General features: G+C 37.7%; 1 protein-coding gene across 1 annotated transcript; it reads right to left on the reverse strand.

Moving 5' to 3' along the window:
- Positions 1–4,113: 4,113 nt before the first annotated feature.
- On the reverse strand, positions 4,114–20,738 carry LOC149298914 (storkhead-box protein 1-like). The gene is made up of 3 exons (XM_089486773.1): positions 20,441–20,738; positions 6,443–6,595; positions 4,114–6,320 (listed from the first exon to the last, which is right to left on the reverse strand). Exons 1-3 carry the CDS (start codon positions 20,736–20,738, stop codon positions 4,114–4,116), a joined length of 2,658 nt encoding a protein of 885 aa, XP_089342899.1.
- Between the last annotated feature and the right edge of the window lie 216 nt (positions 20,739–20,954).

Consider the following 20,954-nt stretch of genomic DNA (forward strand, 5'->3'; position numbering starts at 1 on the left):
TACCATTGAGTCACTTAGTTGTTTTTAGGGAAAACAAGGAAATTTCTAGCTGTGTTAACATAATTGCAAAAAAGTTTTGATCAATTGGCCTTTTAAACTTTAATTTGGATTAGCAAACGTTGTGTTTTTGGAACACAGGAGTGATGGCTGCTGATAAAGGGGCTCTGTCCACCTATGAAGAAAATCAGCTGCTTCCAGCTACAGTAGTCATTTACAACGTAAACAATGTCTACTTTGTATTTCTGATCCATTTGATGTTGTTTTTTTCTTTTCTTTCAAAAACAAGAATATTATAAGTGATGCCGAAGTTCGGTAGTGTGTATATATAAATATATATATATATTTATATATATTTTCTATTCGGACAGAAAACCCTGCCCGCTGCAGCATAACTTAACAGTAGGAGCACGCTAGGACTTTAAAAATACAAAAACTATTAACTTAATATGACCAGAAATACAAAAAATTCCCGGTTTGGGACTTTTATCAGGATATCTTGAAATTCAGTTTCATATAGTTTAAAACAAAAAAAGGTGTATATTTTTGATTTCCCTTTCAAATGCTGCAGTGTTTTACCAAGCAATAAACTAGCAGCCAGAAGGTTAATTGGATTTAAGGCGTTTTTGTCAAGCAAATATTACCTGTACTACTACTTGGTTTCTCTAACAAATTGATACAGTGTTCATGATTATATAGTTTAAAAAGCCAGTAGAAATAAATGCAATGATCCATGCTGAGACTGTAATACATTTACATAACCTGTTTCTTTAAATTAAACCATTTTGGTTATCCACAGCCTTTTTCCTATAGTCTTTGACTACATTTTAGTTTTGAAAAAAGGAAGCTTACTACTGCAGTGACGATAAATATGTTTATTTCCTGCCCCCTCCCCCCCAGCATATTTTTATATGAAAAAGGAATAATATGGAAAGATTAAACCCGTTTCACTGGTTCCTAAAATAAAAAAAAATGAAATAGGTTTTATCTTTTACGTTGACCCTTTTATTTTTTTTGCAAAGGTGGCTAAAACCTTTGACTCCATGATCCCACCGCAATAGCTGGGGGGCTCCCCCAAGTTGAATCATGTGTATATATACAAAGTTGTAGTGTTGCTGCTTGAGAATTTAGGCATTGTTACTTGGAATTCCCTTTAAAAAAAAAAAATCTTCACCCTGGCACTTGTAACATTTTTTATTCAAACCATAGACTTTTGGTACATGTTTGTTTCTTTCGCAATCCAACTCTATTAATAAAAAAAAAATCAATATACAGATTATATTTACATTTTATATACATATTTACAGTACATTACTGTATAGTAAAACAAATATAATCGGAAGTTTGTATGTCAGTGCCAGGTGGTCTACAGGCATGGGTTCACAAATTTAGTAGCTGTAAACTGTTTAGCAAACCTGGCTCCTCTCCGTTTGCAGTAGCCAAACTCGGCGCGGATCTAAATTGTTTTACAAACAGCATGGCTAGGAGGTTGGTTTTGATACAGATTTTGCCTCATATTGTGACTTTTTTCCCCTCTGCTAATGTTAACTGTTATCTTCATTGCTGTGTATAACAAATAAAAAAACGTTGCCAGATCTCTGTTTACTTTCTTTGTGCCTGATAGAGATTATATATATATATATATATATATATAATATAGAAAATCAAATAATTGTTGCAGTCCATTCTTATTTCTAATCAACAAAACATGTTTTCAGTATTTCGCAATTGCATTGTGAAATGTCCAAAGCAAACATTATTTGAATCCATGCTCCTGGCTGTGCAGCTTATAAGAAAGTACTTTGTCCCAGTTACATTAAGATTCTAATGTATAGCTGTAAGTGTCAAGACCATGAGAATGTTTAACGGCATCAAATTCTACATTTGTCTGAAACTAATGTTGCAATGTTTAGTTGGAGGCACAGCTAAATAAATGTGCCCGTCACATCTGGTAATCCATGCTGACGGATCTTTAAAGCTGTACCTGGCTATAAGCAAAGTTTCCAGCCACCCCTCTTATCGCTTCACATATAAGAGTAGCGTAGATCCTCCCTCTCATGAATGCCAGCGGTCGGTGCATTGTCCTGCCATATTAAAGGGCAGATGCACGCGTTGAAGTATCCATGTAAAAATGTTGCTGCTATTACTCCACTTTTAAGATGTGTTCAGCATGTAAGTCCGTTGTGTACAGCTGAAGGTAGCCTGCTGTAGGATGTCGACACATTTGTAGAACATTTAATGGGTATCTTTATAAAAATATCCCCATGTAAGTATAAATCAAAATATTCTGTAACTTTATTAAAAATATACATATAGGTACAACAGGAGTATAAATACAGCAAGTGTCCTTGCTACTATACATTCACAGCAGGTGTGATTTGTTTTAATTGATTAGCTGTTAATAATTCTTCTTTGCTGGAATTGCTGTTTATTTCCAGATTCTGCAAGAGAGTTCTCTGCTTCAGCTTCTCCAAAATGGCAGAGTTGTTGGAAGCAAGACTTATACGTGTTCTAGGAGAGAAAACAGAATACTTATGGTCTGGGCCGAGCACTAAACTTTGTTCCTGACAACTTAATAATAAAAAAGTAGTGATTCACTAATTTTACATACCAAAAATTTTAATAATTCTATATAAGATTACTTAACCCCTTCAATCCCCTATAGACGTACCGGGACGTCCAAAAAACTCCCACAAAGAAACCCCTATGGACGTCCCGGTACGTCCAGCCCTTCGTGCAGCGTCAGGGACACATCCAGGCATCGCCAGCTTTCTGCTGCCCGATCTCCCATAACAGCTTCCGGCATGAAAGCCGGTAAGCTGTTACGGTTGAAAGTGCCCGATCGCGCAGTTGCAAACGCGCGATCGGGCATTCCCTTCCGGGTTACATCACTGCTGACGTAACCCGGAAGGTCATTGGAGGACAGGATATCCCCTGCGGGAATATCCTGCCCTCCGATGAGGCACAGAGACGCTGTGATCGGTGCAGGGGGATCGCGGGGAGGGGAGTGAGAAACCATCTCTCTCAGTCCCCCTCCCGTCCTGAAAGAGAAAAGCAGGAAAAGTTAATTCATTTCAAAAATATTAAATCATTAAAATATATGTAATACAAAAAAAAATTATAATGTGAGCTGTGATGTCATTGTGACATCACTGGCATGTTCAGGAGGTCCCTAGGAGGACCTCTAACCATTTCTGTGTAAAAATATGTAAAAAAATAAAAAAAAATTTAAAATTAAAAAAAATATATTAAAAAAGATAAAAAAATAAATAAAAAAAACCTTACTTCCCATTGCCCTAGCATAACATCTAGCCAGTATAACCCTTCTGCCCCCGTTCACAACCCCCAAACCCGTTAAGCCATAGGCATAAAAATTATTCAAAATTGTACACCTTATAGTATGCTCCCTGGTGCTGGGAAAGTCTAATTTTGTGAGGATTCAGAGGGAAAATGTAAAAAAAAATTAGTTTAATTTTCTAATCTTCGCTAGTTTTTACTAAATTTCTCATTCTACATTTTCAGCTAATCATCCAACTATGGTATCAAACGAAAGCTCTATCTCTCCTTGAAAAAACAGTATATAGTTTATATGGGTACACTATTCACAGGAAATAAGAATCATCGCTAAACCGACATACCCCAAAAATGGCAAAATTGCTCTGGGCTTTGAGGTACCAAAAACCCCTGGGATTGAATGGGTTAAGGACCATCTATAATTTTAGGGAAAATAACGGTAGTTATGTTTGTCACACGTTGACCTCTGATCATCATTTAATGATTTCCCCATAGGTCAGTGAGGTCCCAGAACAGTCCTATGGCAGTACAAGCTTATGTATTGTTACCAAGTCCATATTCACTGAAAACGTTAGTTTTATGTTGGTTTTAAATCGCACTTTTACACCTTTTCAAATTACACTAAATGTAACTATAAATGCTTTTTGTCACAATATTTGTTACCAAAGTGTTCATATGTTGATGTTCTATAAGTTCAATTTGATGAGCTCCAAAACGTAGGTACTACTGGACTAAGTAAACTACAACAGGCCAGGGGGGGGACAGCAGAACATTACACCGTGAACATGTTGGTAACACGAGCATTACAAACATTACTATATCTTACCGTGGGGACTCAATACCGCTGTCTCCTGTGGTGCTTTGATTCTCATTCTTTTCCAGTTGGTTTGTTTCCAGTGGACCACTTTTTGAATTAAATAACTTCACTTTGTGCTCAAAACATTTTCTAATTTCCTCTGGCTGCTGCCCTGAGATGGCATGTTTTTCCTCATTTCCATTAACAGATGTGTGAATTGTCTCTGCCATAGAGTTGCCTTCACTTGAATTACAGTAATCAAATATGCTGCCGTCGACAAGTTCAGCAGAATGTAAATGTTCAGCAGTGTCGCCTTCTACTACAGAATGTTTTTGGACATATTGTTTCAGTGGCTGACCAGAACAAACATTTATGTGCAGAGCGGCATTATGGTATCCCTGCGAAGGTTCCAAAGATGTCATTTGAGAAGAATAGGAGACTTTATGGTTCCAACAGGTTTGAGAAGTTTCAGATGTAATGTGTTCTTCGTGTACATCCCAATTGTCTCCATCCAAGTTTTGAGATTCAAATGTTGGACACATCTTGATGTTTTCATCAGTGTCTTCTTCAAAGTAGACTGAGCTACAAGCATCATCGTCTTGTAATATGTTTTGATATATAGCTGGATCTTTACCTGTATGCTCCTGGTTCTGAGAATTAGAAAACACAGTATATTCATCTAAACCACTGGATAAATAACTTCTTGATTTTTTAGCCTCTAACTTGTCAAATGCCCCAGTGTTGGTCCTCACAGTACTTTTTGAGACTGGGACACATTTATAGCGATTTGTTTGTTGGGAGGAATCGCTGATTGATACTGTCTTGTTCCCACAAGTCCCTTTACAAAATGTTTTACTTCTGTCGTGTTCTGGATTTGTTTCTGGTGGAATTAATGCCTGTTTTTGAAATTCATCAAAAGCATGACTGACTTCTTCACAATATTGGCCCTCTTTGTTATTTTTAAACTTATCATCTATCCTCAACGTGCTACATTGTGGGTAGTTGACTGGATACTCCCTGAAGTCATCTTTATCAAGAACAGAAGGTGGCATCTCTTCTAGAACAGATTCCTCTGTATCATACTCCATCTTGTGTCTTTCACCACTTGAATATCTAGTTCCACCGTCATTTTTGCAATCCAGAGACCTTGACCGATTATCTCTTTGCTTTCCTGAGCTGGCTCTCCTGATCTCGTTTAAAGACTTCCGCCCATTTGTGCTTGAGTTACCTCTATCTAAAACGCCCTCAAAAGGATTGCTAATTTGCTTTTTATAGATTATATCATGCTTGGTAACCTCATTACGCATGGGACACACTGTATCCCTAACCATTATACCATTTGTAGTCATTACATCTTTCTTCACGGCACAAACAGATTTGAGTGCAGAAGCGTCCTTTCTGCTTTTCTCTTTGTTTAACTGCAGTTTTCTGTGATATTTCGAAAGCCGGCTATTTCTCTTCTTGGAGTTCCCTCTAACGTTAGGTCCATGTTTGGTTTTTATTATATCTGTTGATGTTCCTTTACTAAACACTTTTTTCTTTTCCTCAGCTTTTTGCATCAGCAACGTATGTTTCATTAAGTTGTCAACAGTGAGAACTGGGTTGATGCGCTTAATTATTTCATGTTCAATATCACGTGGAATATTATCCAAATTGTCCTCATCCCTCACAGGCCATTCCTCTGGGGGAAATTGAGCAGAAAAGGTTGAGTATTCCTTTTTCATCTTTTCTTTTTTGGAGACATTGCGCCAAAAAAGACTGATACCGAATTTCCTACTGCACTTTTCTTTTTCTTTTAGTGACACTTGTGACTTTCCACATGTGTGGTAGTCCCGCGATGTGGATGTAGCTTGGTGTTGAACTGATGGTTTTGGTTCCTTGATGACCTTTTGGGCTTTTTCGCTGCTCTGATTAATTGACTGTTGTCCTAGGATGCTATGCAGAGAATGTTCTGAAAAGCAGCTACAAGACCTGCAGTGGGATACTGATGGTTGGTTGGATACCTTGGTTAAATCTACACAGCTCTCCATACTAATGAGGTATGTCACAGATGGGGGTGAGACAAAATTATCCTCTGCTGCAATGCACTTAGTGTCCAAAGATGGTTTCTTTGTGATAAAGTAAGTCTGTGGCGTGACAATGAAGTATCCTTCGCCTGTGTGATAGATTTTTCTTTCTTTAATGAGTGTTCCCAGTGTGTTGTACAGAATCTCCTGTGATGGAGTTGCTATTCCTAAGACAAAGAACATTAACATTAAATGCTTTTAATCATCAATTATCAGCGTTGGTATAACAAGAATTGAACATGGTTGAGAACGACAAATAACTGCGTGATTGTAAACGCATGGTAAATACCTGGATAGTGTTTAACCAGATGTTCCAACAGAGATTCCTGAGTCACTACCGTCTGAGATGTGTTCATATCAGAAATGGCACAGCAAAGCACTTCAGCCAGAGGAATGAACTGAGACTGGGAGGCCGGAGTCATGTGTACTGGTGACACATCACCTGAAATAAAGAGAAAAAATTAGAAATGTATAGCCCGCCGTGTGGAATACTTAAATAGTGAAGGGCAGAATATTGCTCATTGCCAAATGAATGTGAGAAAATATATTTTCACTGAGCGACATAATATAAAGAATGCATCATTCTGTGTCAACCCCCCCCCCCCCCATATAGGTGCGATGGTCAGATGCCCACATACGTTTGGTCATATAGTTTAGATATGCTCACATTTGCTTTTAGGGTTATATAAATCCCTTCACAGAATGTGCAATTTGTAACAGATCTGTACAGGAGGTCTCAATGCTTCAGGCACGGATACAGATACCGAATTGCCTAAAGTAACAGAACGTTTTATATTTTTTTATAATTCTGAATATGTAAGGTGTGTAAAGGGATAGTTTGAACGTTAAACATTGTATTTTATTTAGAGAACGTTATGTACAATCCTCGAGCCATTTGAGTTTTCAATTCCAAACGGATATCTCTCCAAGGCTGTTAAATTACCTCTGACTTTTGTTTTACAGTCTGCCTTTGTAAAGATCAACAAAGGCTGTTTATCTAGAACTTTCCAAACTCCTTTTACGCAGGACGGTTGCTAAGATACAGCTTTCAGGTGCATAAATCAAGGGAAAGGCTTTGTAGGAAGTACAGAGACACAAACTTCAGATACCTTCCCTCCTATGTGAGCTGTGAAACCCAATCGCCCAAAGAAGTGAGCCAGGAATGTCCTGAAAAAAGCCAAGCAAACAACCAAACACCCCACGTCATAACACATACAGCCCGCTATTAGATCCTCCTCGCTGCAGGGCAATACAAAGCCAAAAAGCTATTCACTTTGATAGCCACCAATTGTGGAAGTTAACCTCGGAACCTCATATAACAAAAGCATTTGTACGGTTGCCCCACTTTTTTAGCAACCAATTTAATTAAACTATATGTAATTAGACACACAAAGAAGCTACTGCAATCTTATTAAAAATGTACAGAGAATTTGGGGGATTATGTTTCTTTTTATATGAAATCTACACATGTAGTGAGTAAAAGAGACGCCCCGGTTACAGGACACTTATCTGAAATGCCATTTATTAAAACCCTTCTGAGCCGGTAAGAGCAATCACATGAATGTCCTGCTCTTCAGATTTCCATTATTCCACTCTACTTTGTTGTGGTTTTGTTTAATTTTGTTGGGTCTGGCATCAGTAAACTAACAGGGGGTGCATGTAAACTTTACTTACTAAGGGCAACGGAACAGAGAAAGTTGAAAAGAAAGATGTCTCCCAACAAGCAGCACATGAGTCTTAATATGGAGGTCTCTACAGGAAAGGCCCTCCTGCTGACAAGCAAGGATTGTCAAGCGCCGTTCTCTGAGGTAAGCAATTTGCAGGTAGTGCCTTTTTTATGTGAACCCCACAGATTGCAAGTAGAAGATAAAAGGACGTTTATTTGACAGACGTTCATGCATTCTGCTTAGGTCATTAGCCACCCACATACAAAGTCCAGTCTCATCATGGTCATCAATATCAAGACCCCTTTCCTCCATACACTACAAAATTATAAAGGCTCCATCTATCCAATTACTATTTCTAGGAATTTAGTGCATTTTCTCTGTATAATACCATAATTAGGCCAATCAAAATGTTCAGCTCTGGGCCTACAAATCCCTTAATCCAGCACTGAAATGGGAGATATGCTTAGGACAGCTAAGAAATTCCCTTAGCGGTTTTTGCCATCAAATGCCACTAAACGTAGCTTAACAGAGGTAAGTTAGTCCCTTGTTTCAAACAAGTAGCTTTCAAACTATTAAACTGAATGAAAAGCAATGATGATAAAAGCAATTGGGCTTAACAAATCTGCTTTATAACAATATTGTGAAAAAACACAACCAATATACCTTAGTTTCTAGCGGTTAGTAGAACAGCAAAGTTACATTGTAACACCTCCGAATGAATGAGGGGTATGGAAGGGATTGCATGTCGTATACACGGAAATGTGTACTAAACTCATGCACAAGAATAGATTTGTTGTATTTCAGTGCATGGTTCATGTATTTTCCAAGAAACAAAACAGAATGGAACGCAAGCTATCTTCCTTTCCCCAATGCGCATTTGTACTAACGGGTCCCATTCATTCCTCTACTATGCTTCCTACCAACAAGCAAAACAAGGCTACCTACTTGCTCATTGGACCCAACGGCCACATGCTTTACATTTCTGTAAATGAGAAAACAGCTGTCGTCCAAATTAAGCCCTTCCCTTCCTCCCTAATTGCAGCATTTGGTGCTTCTGTTTCTCTAAGAAGCTTTGCAAGTCCTACTTTGCCTTGACAAGGAAAACATATATATATAATTGAATCTTATAAACTGAAACTGTAACCGATTCACAAAAAACATACAGTCCAAGTAATGTTGGGGAAAAGGGCAATTTATGGATAAAGTAGGTAGAAATGGAACATGTACAGCCACTAAGGACCCCTTTTTTTGGCCAAAGGTGCTCCCATGGTTCCTGCCCAGCATTTCTGGCAGCAATTCGTTGCATGGCACAGAGAGAGTGAGAAGAGACTTATTAATGCAAACCACATTTCATTCATAATCCATGCCTGTCTCCCATGTGAGCAGATCTCACTGGGCACTCATGTGGGCAGTAGGCTTCATGGATTTATTGAATAAACCTAGTCAACCAGAAATACAAGGTCCGTGTATATCTACACTAAGGGTTTTTAATTAAATTTGCTTTTCACCAAAATGTAAATAAATGTATTCAATGATATCCTATAGGAATATTTAATATGTATTTCCTTAATTAAATGAAAGTATACTTTTACTGTCTCAATGACGGATATGTACGATGGCTAAAGCAGGTGTTGTTGTGTTTGGCCCCATCCAAAGGACAAATAAAACTAACAAAGACAGAGAAGCGTTTTATTTTTATTTGCTAAATTGGGGATCTGTCACTTTTCAAAATCATGCATTTTACTTTTTGGTACTAGATAAACCTATGTAATGGTTCTTACAAATAAAAATAAGCAATAGATAAGAAAACCAAAATGAAATGGATACTCGTGGGATACACAGAAGTACATTTAAGGATTTAAAAACCTGGATTACCCATTTCCGAGGCAATAGACCACTAGTCAAAACCTGTATTGATTAGGTCATGTCAAGTCTCTCAAACCCCCCCACCCCCTATTTCTATGTGCATTGCCACAGATAAATGGAAAGTCCTCGATATGTAGTAGCTTTATATGAAACACATGCTTAGAGCACAATTCCAACAACAGCTCTGACTTTTTCTGAGCTTCAGCCAGCAGCACAGATGAAAGTTTCCAAATGAGATTGGAAACAGCAGAGACAGGCCTCCTGCGGCTTTACCACCCCAAAGACGTTTATGTATTCCTGTGTAACACACCGGATAAAAACCACACCAAATGGCCTTAGGACCTGCGGCTCAGAAAAAAAAGACCCTGTGGATTTGTGGCAGTAGAAGAGTGTGCATTAAAAGCTTTAGAGGATTTTGGCAAAATGTGACTTTTGTGAGAGAAAAAAAAAGGTCAAAAGACACTGTAAAGTTACGCAATAAGAACATGTTTTGGGACATCGTTACTACACACTGAATTGTAAACATGTTACCTAGAAGGACAGTTAGTACACTAGGCAAGCCTTAGATCAGTGGGTTTTATGTTTGACTGAGCATGGTTCTCGTCCAAGTAATTGACATACTGTAACTTTGTATGGGGGTATTCATGCTTACAATGGTTTAGATTTCTTGAAAGGGAATGTTATTTGAGTGTGATATTTACCAAGAACCACATTTAGATTATTTGAATAATCTAACCTCTAACCGTACAAAAGCATTTGTACGGTTGCCCCAATTTTTTAGCAACCAATTTAATTACGCACTATGGCACACCAAATGATTCATTAAACTATATGTAATAAGAAACGCAAAGAAGTTACTGAAATCTTATTTAAAAGGAAAAAATGTACCGAGAATTTGGGGGATTATGTTTCTTTCAGGTTAGCGGTGCAGGACACTTTTATATGAAATGCCATTTATAAAACCCTTATTCATTTATTTAAATAATGATTATGGCCAAAGATCCAATACAGAATTTTCTCACAAAACAATCACGGATACAGCCTTTAATTAACAAACTGAACAATACCCTTAACTAAAGTTTATTGTTTAACATAAGACAAGTAAACACTATGGGGCTGTATATTTTACTGTTGTTATATATTTAATAATACAAGGTGGTGATAGTGTTCAAATGGAAGGACCTTTAGGGGTCAGACACCTTTGTTAAAGATCAGTTTTAGTTTTTGCATAATATCTTTTCAGGTAGAGGCATAGTAGCCATTTGTATGGCAAACACCCTAAGTATCGAGCTGTTTGTGCTAAATCACTCAATAGTTCATCCCTAATCACCCAGCAAGACTTTCTGCCTTATAAGAGGTTATGCAGGAACAAACTTCAATAGCATTGCTGTATTAAGCAACATGTAACTAACACTAGCTGAGGAACCTAACTTAATAATAACCCCCTCTTAGAGGCATGGTTGCCACTCGTCGTCGCTTTTGCTGGACCATCCCTATGTTGGGAAGTTGTCTCTAGCAGAGACAATTCATCTGTCTAGACTAGAGAGAGCAGCCAGGGAAAAACAGCTGCCGTGCTGTGAATCAGCCAGACAGGAGCCCGTGATCAGGTTGCAGTGTGAAGGAGCGAAGCTTCACCGATACTGCAATATAAAATACCTTTTTCTTGGACTAACATTCCATTTTAAAAGACAACCTTTTGAGTATCAACCTCCCTTCATTGCGTCAAATATATAATGTAGACACCACTCTCAGCCACACTGATCACACTTTATCGTACAGATCACCCTCAACATAGAAAGTGTTTGCAGATAAGAGCCATTCGGCCCACCTAGTCTGCCCAACCACATACCATAATGTAATTTAATACAGAAATGTATTGCATATTAATTAATCGCAAGCATATATAAAAGGATCACAGAAGAATTATGTATATATTTGAGTAGTACAGATTTACTTTATATATATATATAATATATATAATATATATAATGAGGCTAATCAGAAGGTGTATTTAGATTCATTGTAATATATGGGCAATGTTTTCAGTAGCTAAACCGGATGGAGTCAATAGGTTGTGTTAATGATCCAGTATCTCCAATGCTTGTGCTAAGAAAATATACTATAATATTGTGATTTAAACATGATTTAAAGGCTATGGGTCATCAAATACTGAAAGGCAGCAAAGTGTACTTTGTGGTTTTACTTCTACAGTTTATATTTTTTCTTGAGGGGAAAGTGGTGGGTGTGAAAAGGAAAGGAATAGCAACCCTTTGAATGCCTTTCCACATACAATAACAAACCATATACCTAATTGGCAGTCATTATTCACCAAGTAAGAACGTGATATAAGAATATTTATCAATCTGTATTCACTAGCATAATGTAAAGATCAAATAGTCTTCTCTGCATACCATTGTATCATCTACAAATGTAATCCAGCTGTGGCATACACAATTAAAACCACTTTGCACACAGTGCAGATCCTTAGAGATTATCATTTCCTAAATAGAAACATATAATACAATAAAATACTATAAAAAGAGAAAAACAAACAAAGAAAAGTGTAGCTGAACAGCTGTGCTAAACAAAATACAGACACTGCTGTTCTAGGGAATTAGGTTACAGAGATCTATTAAACCATCATATAGTAAGCAGCACAAAATCAAATATACATAATACACAATTGTGTGGTTGTCTTTGGCTGTTGCTTTAATGGATTTTTACAATGAATGAATGGACAGCTAATATTACAATGTAAACTGATCCCGTTGCATTCTATTTATTTATTTAGAGTACCAACAGATTGGCCAACACTATAACCATGATTAAAATGTTAATAAATGAACATTAAATTGGCAATATACAACATTTACAAAATCATGAAAGATAAGGACCTATTTGGGCAAAGATGATCTGATCATACAGAGGATCATGAGAAGGCAGTGGCATGGAGATCTTGAAGGAACATGTTTTTGGGATGCATGTTGGAGCTGTTAGAAAATTGAGTGTATGTTCTGAAAAAGTGCATTTAGTAAACATTTTAAATTGGAATAAGAAGGGGGAGTCTTAAAGAGGTAAGGAATTCCACAAAATAGGTGCAGCACAGGTAACATCCTAGATATGCTAGTGGGAAGAAGCAAATATGCTTGAAGAGAGGCATCGACCTAATTGAAGAGGGTGGTTAGGAGAGAATTTGGAGATAAAAGCAGAGATATGGGAGGGTGCACAGTGTTAAAGGTTCCGTAGGTAAGAGTCAGCAGTATGCATGTTATTGGGAGGTAGTGGATGGACAATAGGTTAGTGAATGAAGATTGATAGTGTAAGAAAATTAGTCTGGCTCTGATCAGAATGGATTGTATATCATATGTATTATAATCCAGGTACTGAAAATAAACAATATCATGATAGCCCTGCTCATGCATTTTCTCAATGCTTCGACCCTGAAATTCCATCCTGAAACTTTCAAGTAGCTTACCCACCAAAACTGTCCAAAGAATGACTGTTATGGTAGTTGGTTTTCTAATAACTTCATTCTGACATTCAAAAATTGGGACCACCAGACAAAATGCATTTAATACCAAAACAGGGATGTGTTGGATGTATGAATTAGAGGAGAAATTGTGGCTTTCCAGCCCACCTCAAAATCTCCTTGTGTGATGCCCTTGTACACCAAGCTCCACTTCTCTTTTTGTACTGAGATTTAATGTCAACCCCAATGACCATGTGCCTGAAACCCTATCCTGGCAGCCAGACCTGTGTGTGACCTTTTGCTGGCAGAAGAGCAGTTGGGAAACTACTGCTCTCCAAATGGTCAAATAACTAAAAATGTTTGGATTGAATTCCACCATTTGATCTATTCTTTACAAACCCGTGGAAATGGGAAAACTTTATTTCCTGTTTATTTGTAAAGTTTATGTATATCTGAATAATTTAATAGTGTAAATGGTTTTTCTTGTGTATAGGTATGTATTATTCTAAGTCTGTAGGATGATCTGTGTTGATAGTCAGGTTTGTTACCAAAGAAGTGTTAATGAAAGCATTAAACATATATGAAAAGGTGTGCATCAAAGGCTCAGCATGGTTTTAATTAACACTTTGACAACAAAGTTCCATGACAATCAGGATACTTATCATTCACTAAACCTAACCTTGGCACCACAGTCAACATACTCGTAATGCTTTCTCTTTAAACCCTGAGGAAATGCACACCACAGGTATACACCAAATTAAGAGCTCCAGGAACCAGCTTTCTGAAACTGAATACACCAAAATTCTACAAGGGAAATAAGGATTTATTCAAGATATACACACCCCGTCACTCCAACACAAAGTACAATTGTAACCAAGCCGCCACGTGGTCTATATAGATGGAAAAACATTCCCATTCAGAAAGGGCAATGTGAAAACAGGTAGAGGTAGCACTGCAGGTGTACTCTAAATGTAGGATTTCAAGACTTGAAAAGCAGGGGTTAATAAAATTGACTTTGGAAGGTGTCAAAAATAGCAGTTCACCAGGGACACTCTATGGCCACATTAACAAACTCAGTAGACATCAACCTAGATAAAGATCTGCACTACTTCCCTTTAGGATATTTTTTTTGTTCCATTGACGTGTCTATTTCTGACCAGGTATTTGCAGAATGGTGTGGATGATGTCCTATTGTATTGTAAGAAAAACAGGTTTGCAAAGATAAAAGGAAAACAATCCTTCAATTACATAAATCATCAAACTAAACCATTAAGCACATTTGACTTTTGTTCTCTGTGTGAAGAATTATGGCTAACAATCCTTATCTGTAGTGTGGTTGTGATGGGTAGTGGGCCACAAAACGCATTACTGGAGGGGATTCTTTCTACAAAAAGCCTGAAGCACTACGCAAAGCTGAATTCTAAAGGTTTTTATAGACCTAAAATAAAAACAACAAAACAATTGCCCTACTTGGTTTAACATAATTCTACTATGAAGTAACATGCATTGGTAATGTGACTCACACCTTATATATATATATATATATATAAATATGTTAAAAGTGATCTCAATTTGATTAAGAATAGAAAGCATTCAAAGAACATTTACTTGCCAAACTCATGCCTTATAAACATGCTAATTGACTTCATTGTCAAAATTGTCAAGATTTCTCTTTGAATACTCAAACAATGGATTGAAAGATACCCAATGATCTTGTTACTGAGCATACTCACTAGAAGACTAAGATAAGAAGGGTTCAAATTACTTTAGAATGTTTGAATAATGTAGTTTTATAAATATTTCTTGCAAATCAGAAGAAATATTTTGGTACACAGATATTGAGAACAGCCTTTAACACATATATATATATATATATATATATATATATATTTTTATTAGTCTTGAATCTTCAGCTTTTGATACTGAGCGATATTTAGTCTGCATAGATTTTGAACTCGCAGTGTGTTAAATACACGATTCTTAGAATCTGTCTGCAGTTGTAAAATTGCACATTTTGTTGTTTTGAAGAAATCTCTCAAACACCAAAGGATATAAATATAACATTTCCCACAGGGTATTTGAAAGAAGTAGCACCACGCTTTAATCAGCCATGTAAAATATACACATCTGATCCACAGTTGCAGTTACGTTTTTTTCTTTTTACAATAAAGTGGTATATTGAAACGCTGTGAGAGTCAAACCACATGTTGAAGGAAAACATATCACATTTTATTAGCAAGAAGCATCAGCCATTCTGAAATAATCTCAGGGCATGTAGGTCTTCTGTGGAATGTTTCTGGAAATAAAATGTTAACATCACAATAATTATATTTACACTTCACCCGTTCCCTTCAGAGATGAATGTTGGTACAAGGTCAATCTGTTCCAAAAAGGTCACCACTTTGGTTAGCATATTTTTACAATTATACTGGGACACACTGAGGCTCTCCTTTATCCAGTGTAATTTCCAGACCCAAATTATAGTGATTGCATGCCTTATAATTCCTTCTGCTTTTTGACGAGGGGAGCCTCCCCTATATATTTAACTACATAAAAGAATATATAAGAAAAGAAAATACGATGATTTGGTCATTCTAAACAGGAAATGTCTACTAGAAGCACTTTTTACAGGGGTTCCATAAAATATCTTTAGCTTTTCATCCATAGCCCATTTTTTTTTTAAACAACGTTTAAGTCCACCATGTTTAACCTTTCTAAATGCCTATATCTGTTCATCCAGACGAAGGTAAGATGTCTAAAACTGTCCCAAAGCCTTTAAAAAACAAAACAAAAAAAACTTGACACCAAAGGCAATCAGATTTTCTCAGAATAAACATTGCCTATGCTAAAGTTAAACATAAACCTGAATAAGTTAATTTCTTAGAAACGCAGCCAGCCTTTCTTCAATATTAAGTGAATCCACACAAAAAACACTTCGGCAGCGCATTCCACATCTTAACGGCCCCCACTGAAAACAATTATGCTTTCCACAAGGAGTCTCTTTTCCTATAACATTAGCGGACACCCTGCTTTGTCTATAAATTTGTATGAGTGAAAGAATCTGTAGACATTTTCCTTGAATATAGTTGTCCCCTCATTTCTTTCCAAAGTCTTCTATTGAACAGGAAGAGGTCATAGTCAGGGATGGAAGGCAAACAAAACAAAAGTAAAAATATGGACGGTATTAAAGCTGACCTGCCATCTACACAATCTGATATACAGTTTATACACTGTAGACAGTTTTTAAGACATTTGTAATTTTAGGATGTCTACTTTCAGCAATTTATGATATATCACCAAGATGATATGTCGGGGAATGTATCCACCCTCCCATCTTCCTTATTGGCTTCTCCTTATTTGTAGTTTGGGGCAGGAAATTGGAGGTGGCTAGTGTAGATATCCAAAAAGCCTAAAGCATTAATAAAATATCTTGGCTGAATCCATTTGGACATTTCTAAATGCTTACCATACATGGGACATACAATGATTTTTGTATGCACTTACAATTAATGTCAAGTTTTAGTGACATCTGTTTTAACATTAGAGGGCATACACATGTTTGCTCTAGGAATGTAATAATAGAACATATGGGAAGCAAATGCAAGGCTGAGCATAAACAGGTGGTGGTAGATAATTACGAAGTGAGGACACCAAGTATGGTCACAAGATGGATTTATGTGGACATAATCTTGAGATGGGAAGCCATGTTACTAGCTACAGTAGTTCATACTTGTGCTTGATTTAGACATTTCTTGGTGTGTTGTGTAGAAAAGGAAGGTCTTGGAAAATACATAATGTATGAATCTTGGCCATGGCGTTCACATGAGGAATGACTAACTTTGATGCCAATTTGTTCTAAACAGGGGTATATGAAGACATGGGACTGGGAGTACGGATTTTCTTTCTCCCCCAGATTTTTTGGGGATCTCTAATCCCATTGCAGAGACATCGGTGAGAGACGAGCAATAGTCCATATACATATGTTGACCCTTGGAAGAGGTCTGTGGGTACAAGGGGTTTGTTCGCTATATTTTTGTCCTGTAATAACAATGGCTCATGTAGAATCAATGGTTCTGTATGTTTATAGACATCACATATCGAAACAGAATATTTTAATACAATGAGAACCTAGAACAAAAAAGTATTTCACAATAGTAGAACAGATTTGGTGTTACTCTTCTTTTTAGTGAGCTACTCGCAGTGATCTCATCTCAGCCCTATTCCCCCAACCCCCACATCGTAGTGTTATTTCAGTCATTGGTGTAACACAGATCCCTGTAAGAACGTCATTTAATTTCCCCACTTTTGAACAGTCTGCACACATGAAGTATTTGTGCAAAGTGCCGGGCAATTTCCTTATTTATCAGAATGCATATTGCAAAGGTATATTGGAGCTTTTAACAGCTCCTCAGCTGAATACACAAGAACAAAGCTGAGATCAGCACTGCGGCTTCAATTACATTTATATTAACCTGTTATAAATTTAGCCTCATTGAAGAGGGAGTACACACCTACCCTCAATAAACAAACAAAACCAACGCCTTTCATCCCAGGCCTTAAAAAAAGTGACGTTTCTCTACGTTGGTCTTCCTTTAGATTTAAAGACAATTTGAAGGGATAGTAAAATGTTTATTAAACTAGCTACCAGACACGTAAGGGTAATAAACTGTGTGAACTTTAAAACATTGCCAACCAACCATTACTCTCTTCTGTAGAGATGCCCATCTGTCTACTTGAAGACCTCAAGGTTTATCGTTCAAAGCCCATCTGGCCAAAAAACCCAAAGGTACAAATGTCTTTTACTCTAGTTGGTATTGAAAAGTTGGACAACACTGCCATAATGTCATAGAATGTTAATCGTTAACCATGGGTCAACTGAATGTTTGACAAATTCTCAGTGTATGCTACAGGTTGGAAGGTATAGTTTAACGACTAAACAAATGCATGCTGCCAGCCCTGATAGTGGATTTATGTCTCTGGGTGTACTTGCCATGTGTCTGCTTGTAACATGATAGCATCACCCACATGATTAACATGACAAAACCCTGTGATGAAATGTATCAACATCCACTTCTCTGAAGATCTGTTTTGTAAACTGTTCAAAATACAAGACGGTGCTGAGTACTGTACACATCTGAACATGATTGTCTTCGCTTTGATGGGCAGTCACTCTAATGTAAGACCTTAGTCCACAATATCTGTCATGTGATCCCCAGCAAAACAAAATAATTTATCTTTTATCTGTGGAAGGTGTAAAGAAAGCAACAAGTGATAACTGTGGTAGGCTGGGGAGATAAATGCAATGTCTGAGAGCTCAATATCAACAACATTTTAGCTAAAGAAAAGAAACCACACAATTTCAAATATACACTTATGTGTAAATGAAAGATGCATATCATACACATTCCTTTGATTTGTATAAGCAATGGTTTTAGAGCAGCCCTCAATGGCATGCACACAGGGGGTCTTATTAGACCTCCCTGGAATCCTGGTGGAACCAGGAGATGTGTTCCCACATATCCTATAAGCCATATCGCTAAGGATAGGAAAATGTAATCGGACCACTCAGTTATTACAAGCATTAAAGTGCATATGATGGCCGGAGTGTCCCTTTAACAGATTATTACATGTAGGGGAAAAACTTTCAAAATAATATCATAATGAAACAAGAGCAGTACCAAGAGGACATTACCCTTGATAATGTAAGGAATGCTCACTACAATTTATAACTGCAATTCAATAAGAAGTACCCAAAATCCAATTACAGACAAATAAGTTTGAGATGGCATTGAACAGTTACTTACTTATAGTATAATTCTTATCACTGACATTATTATAAATTGTATTTAAAATGTGTGCCTATGTTGGTAAATAAAAAAATGTAACCAGCAGTAAGGGCAATGTACCAAAATGGCTGGTAACAGTATGGTATGGTTTCAGTATGAGATAAGGCAAGGGACTGCAAAAATAGTAGCTGCTGGCAATAGCATACCTAAATAATAAATGTAGTAACTGGCAAGCATATATACCCAGTGGCTAGGATCAGGGAATTCAACAAAGAAGTTTATTCACTAAAGGGAGAGTAGGCAGGAGTTGTGGTTTCCACTCCTTCACTTCACTATTCATTATGATGGGCCAACATATAGGGCTGAGCTGCCCTATATAACGCATTGTTCATTGGGTGAGGAAACGTAAATATATCTGGCTAATTTATCTACACATTATACAGGGCCACTCAAACTCTTCTTGGAGGAGAGGTTAACTGGGGTTGGACATTCATAATATAAAGTGAAGTCAAGGAGTTAACTCAACTGACAATCCCTGCTATAGTGAATAAACGCCAAAGTAAAATATAGTCACCAAGCGGTTACCAGGATCTATAAAAAAAAAAGGCATTTTATGGAAGCAAGACTAACGTTTTGAGTGCACAGGTAAGGGAATCGGCGAGCAATGCAGCCAGATATAAAGCAAAGAGTAGAAGTAAAAAGAAATAAGGATGCAAAGGCACAAATGTATCAAAAACCAGGGTACAACAATGTAGCTAATGTTCACCGATGAAAAGTGAACTTCCGCACTTAATACTGGACTATCTACACATCCATGCCAGGTCATCGTGCTTCAATCTAATGGCTATAAAGATACCCTAGCATTAGCCCCACTATGTCTCCCTCTCATCCAGGTTTATCCACACTGCATGTTTGGTCCATGTGGTGTTGGTCCTTATTATATGCTTTAAATCTCTGTTTATGTTTGCTTCTCCCTCCCCTAAAAGCTACCCCACTGTCACTAGAAACCATCTGTTCCCTTATGCTACAACCATCTGAATGTGACTTTACCTGCAATCCATGTCTCCTTGTACAAGCAGTCACCCCCATTCTGTCTCAATTCACATAGGACCAAAATGTAACAATTGTATAATAAAACTAACATTGAGCTCAAAGAGGCATCAGCAATAAATTGTAACCAGGATTCATCATGAAAAGAAGTTTTCCAAAACAACAGCTGTAGTGATAAATATTCAAGAAACTGGAAGCAAAGCAAGACGAAACATGTAGAGAAAGAAGAATGATTAGGAGAGAAGAACTAAACTATGGACAATGATCAAGAAGGCTAATAAAAATAAAGATTTATAAAAATAATAATAAAGTCAACATGGGATAGGAGTAAACTTGGAAAGGTCCCGTGTTAGCGAGTAAAAGGTGCAGAACTCAAATAAATAAATAACCCCCTGGTTTCTATGGGGTCAGCTCCATAGATAGAACACTTTACCCTACTGTGTACTCACCCAGAGCTACGACACGGAAACCCCGCGGGGGTCTTAGAGCTCTCCTGACCCAGGCATCCCTCAGCACCTCCAGGTTTGAGCTGTGCCCCTGGACCAGCAGCACCCAGCTCTCCAACCAGCCCTGGAACGATACCTCCGACATGGCCCGGACCAGCCTCCTGTTCCAGAAGCACCTCGCGTTAGCAGCCTGGAAGTCCTGGAAGATCTGGCTGCCCCTTTCCTCCCCGGTAACGTCCACCCTGCTCAGCACTAAGGCCAGGGAGCTGGGGGCCAACTCCACCACCCTATCCCGGGACATGCTGGATCTATAGCTCTGCCGATCCGCGCATGGGATACTGAAAACTGCTGCAACCGGAGCCCTCGCCTGGGGAAACCTTACGCGTATCAATTACACAAGTGCCAGGGGAACAGCTCGAGCAGCGGGGAAGACTCCTCGCGTGTCAATCATTCCCAGACCAGCCAATGGGATAGTGCTTGGGTAGGGGGCGGGGCCTTTCTAAACACCTTGGTCAGT

Source organism: Sceloporus occidentalis, unplaced genomic scaffold, assembly GCF_023333645.1.
Source record: "Sceloporus occidentalis isolate IW3139 unplaced genomic scaffold, rSceOcc1.0.p SCAF_30, whole genome shotgun sequence".
NCBI classification, from domain to species: domain Eukaryota; kingdom Metazoa; phylum Chordata; class Lepidosauria; order Squamata; family Phrynosomatidae; genus Sceloporus; species Sceloporus occidentalis.

Bases quoted from the DNA above. Each gene is read 5' to 3' on its own strand.
- LOC149298914 (XM_089486773.1), bottom strand. From the start codon at position 20,738: ATGTCCCGGGATAGGGTGGTGGAGTTGGCCCCCAGCTCCCTGGCCTTA. The intron at 6,596-20,440 runs GTGAGTACACAG...TCTTTATTTCAG, and splicing joins TTTCCGTGTCGTAGCTCTGG to GTGATGTGTCACCAGTACAC. The intron at 6,321-6,442 runs GTATTTACCATG...TCTTTGTCTTAG, and splicing joins TCTGGTTAAACACTATCCAG to GAATAGCAACTCCATCACAG.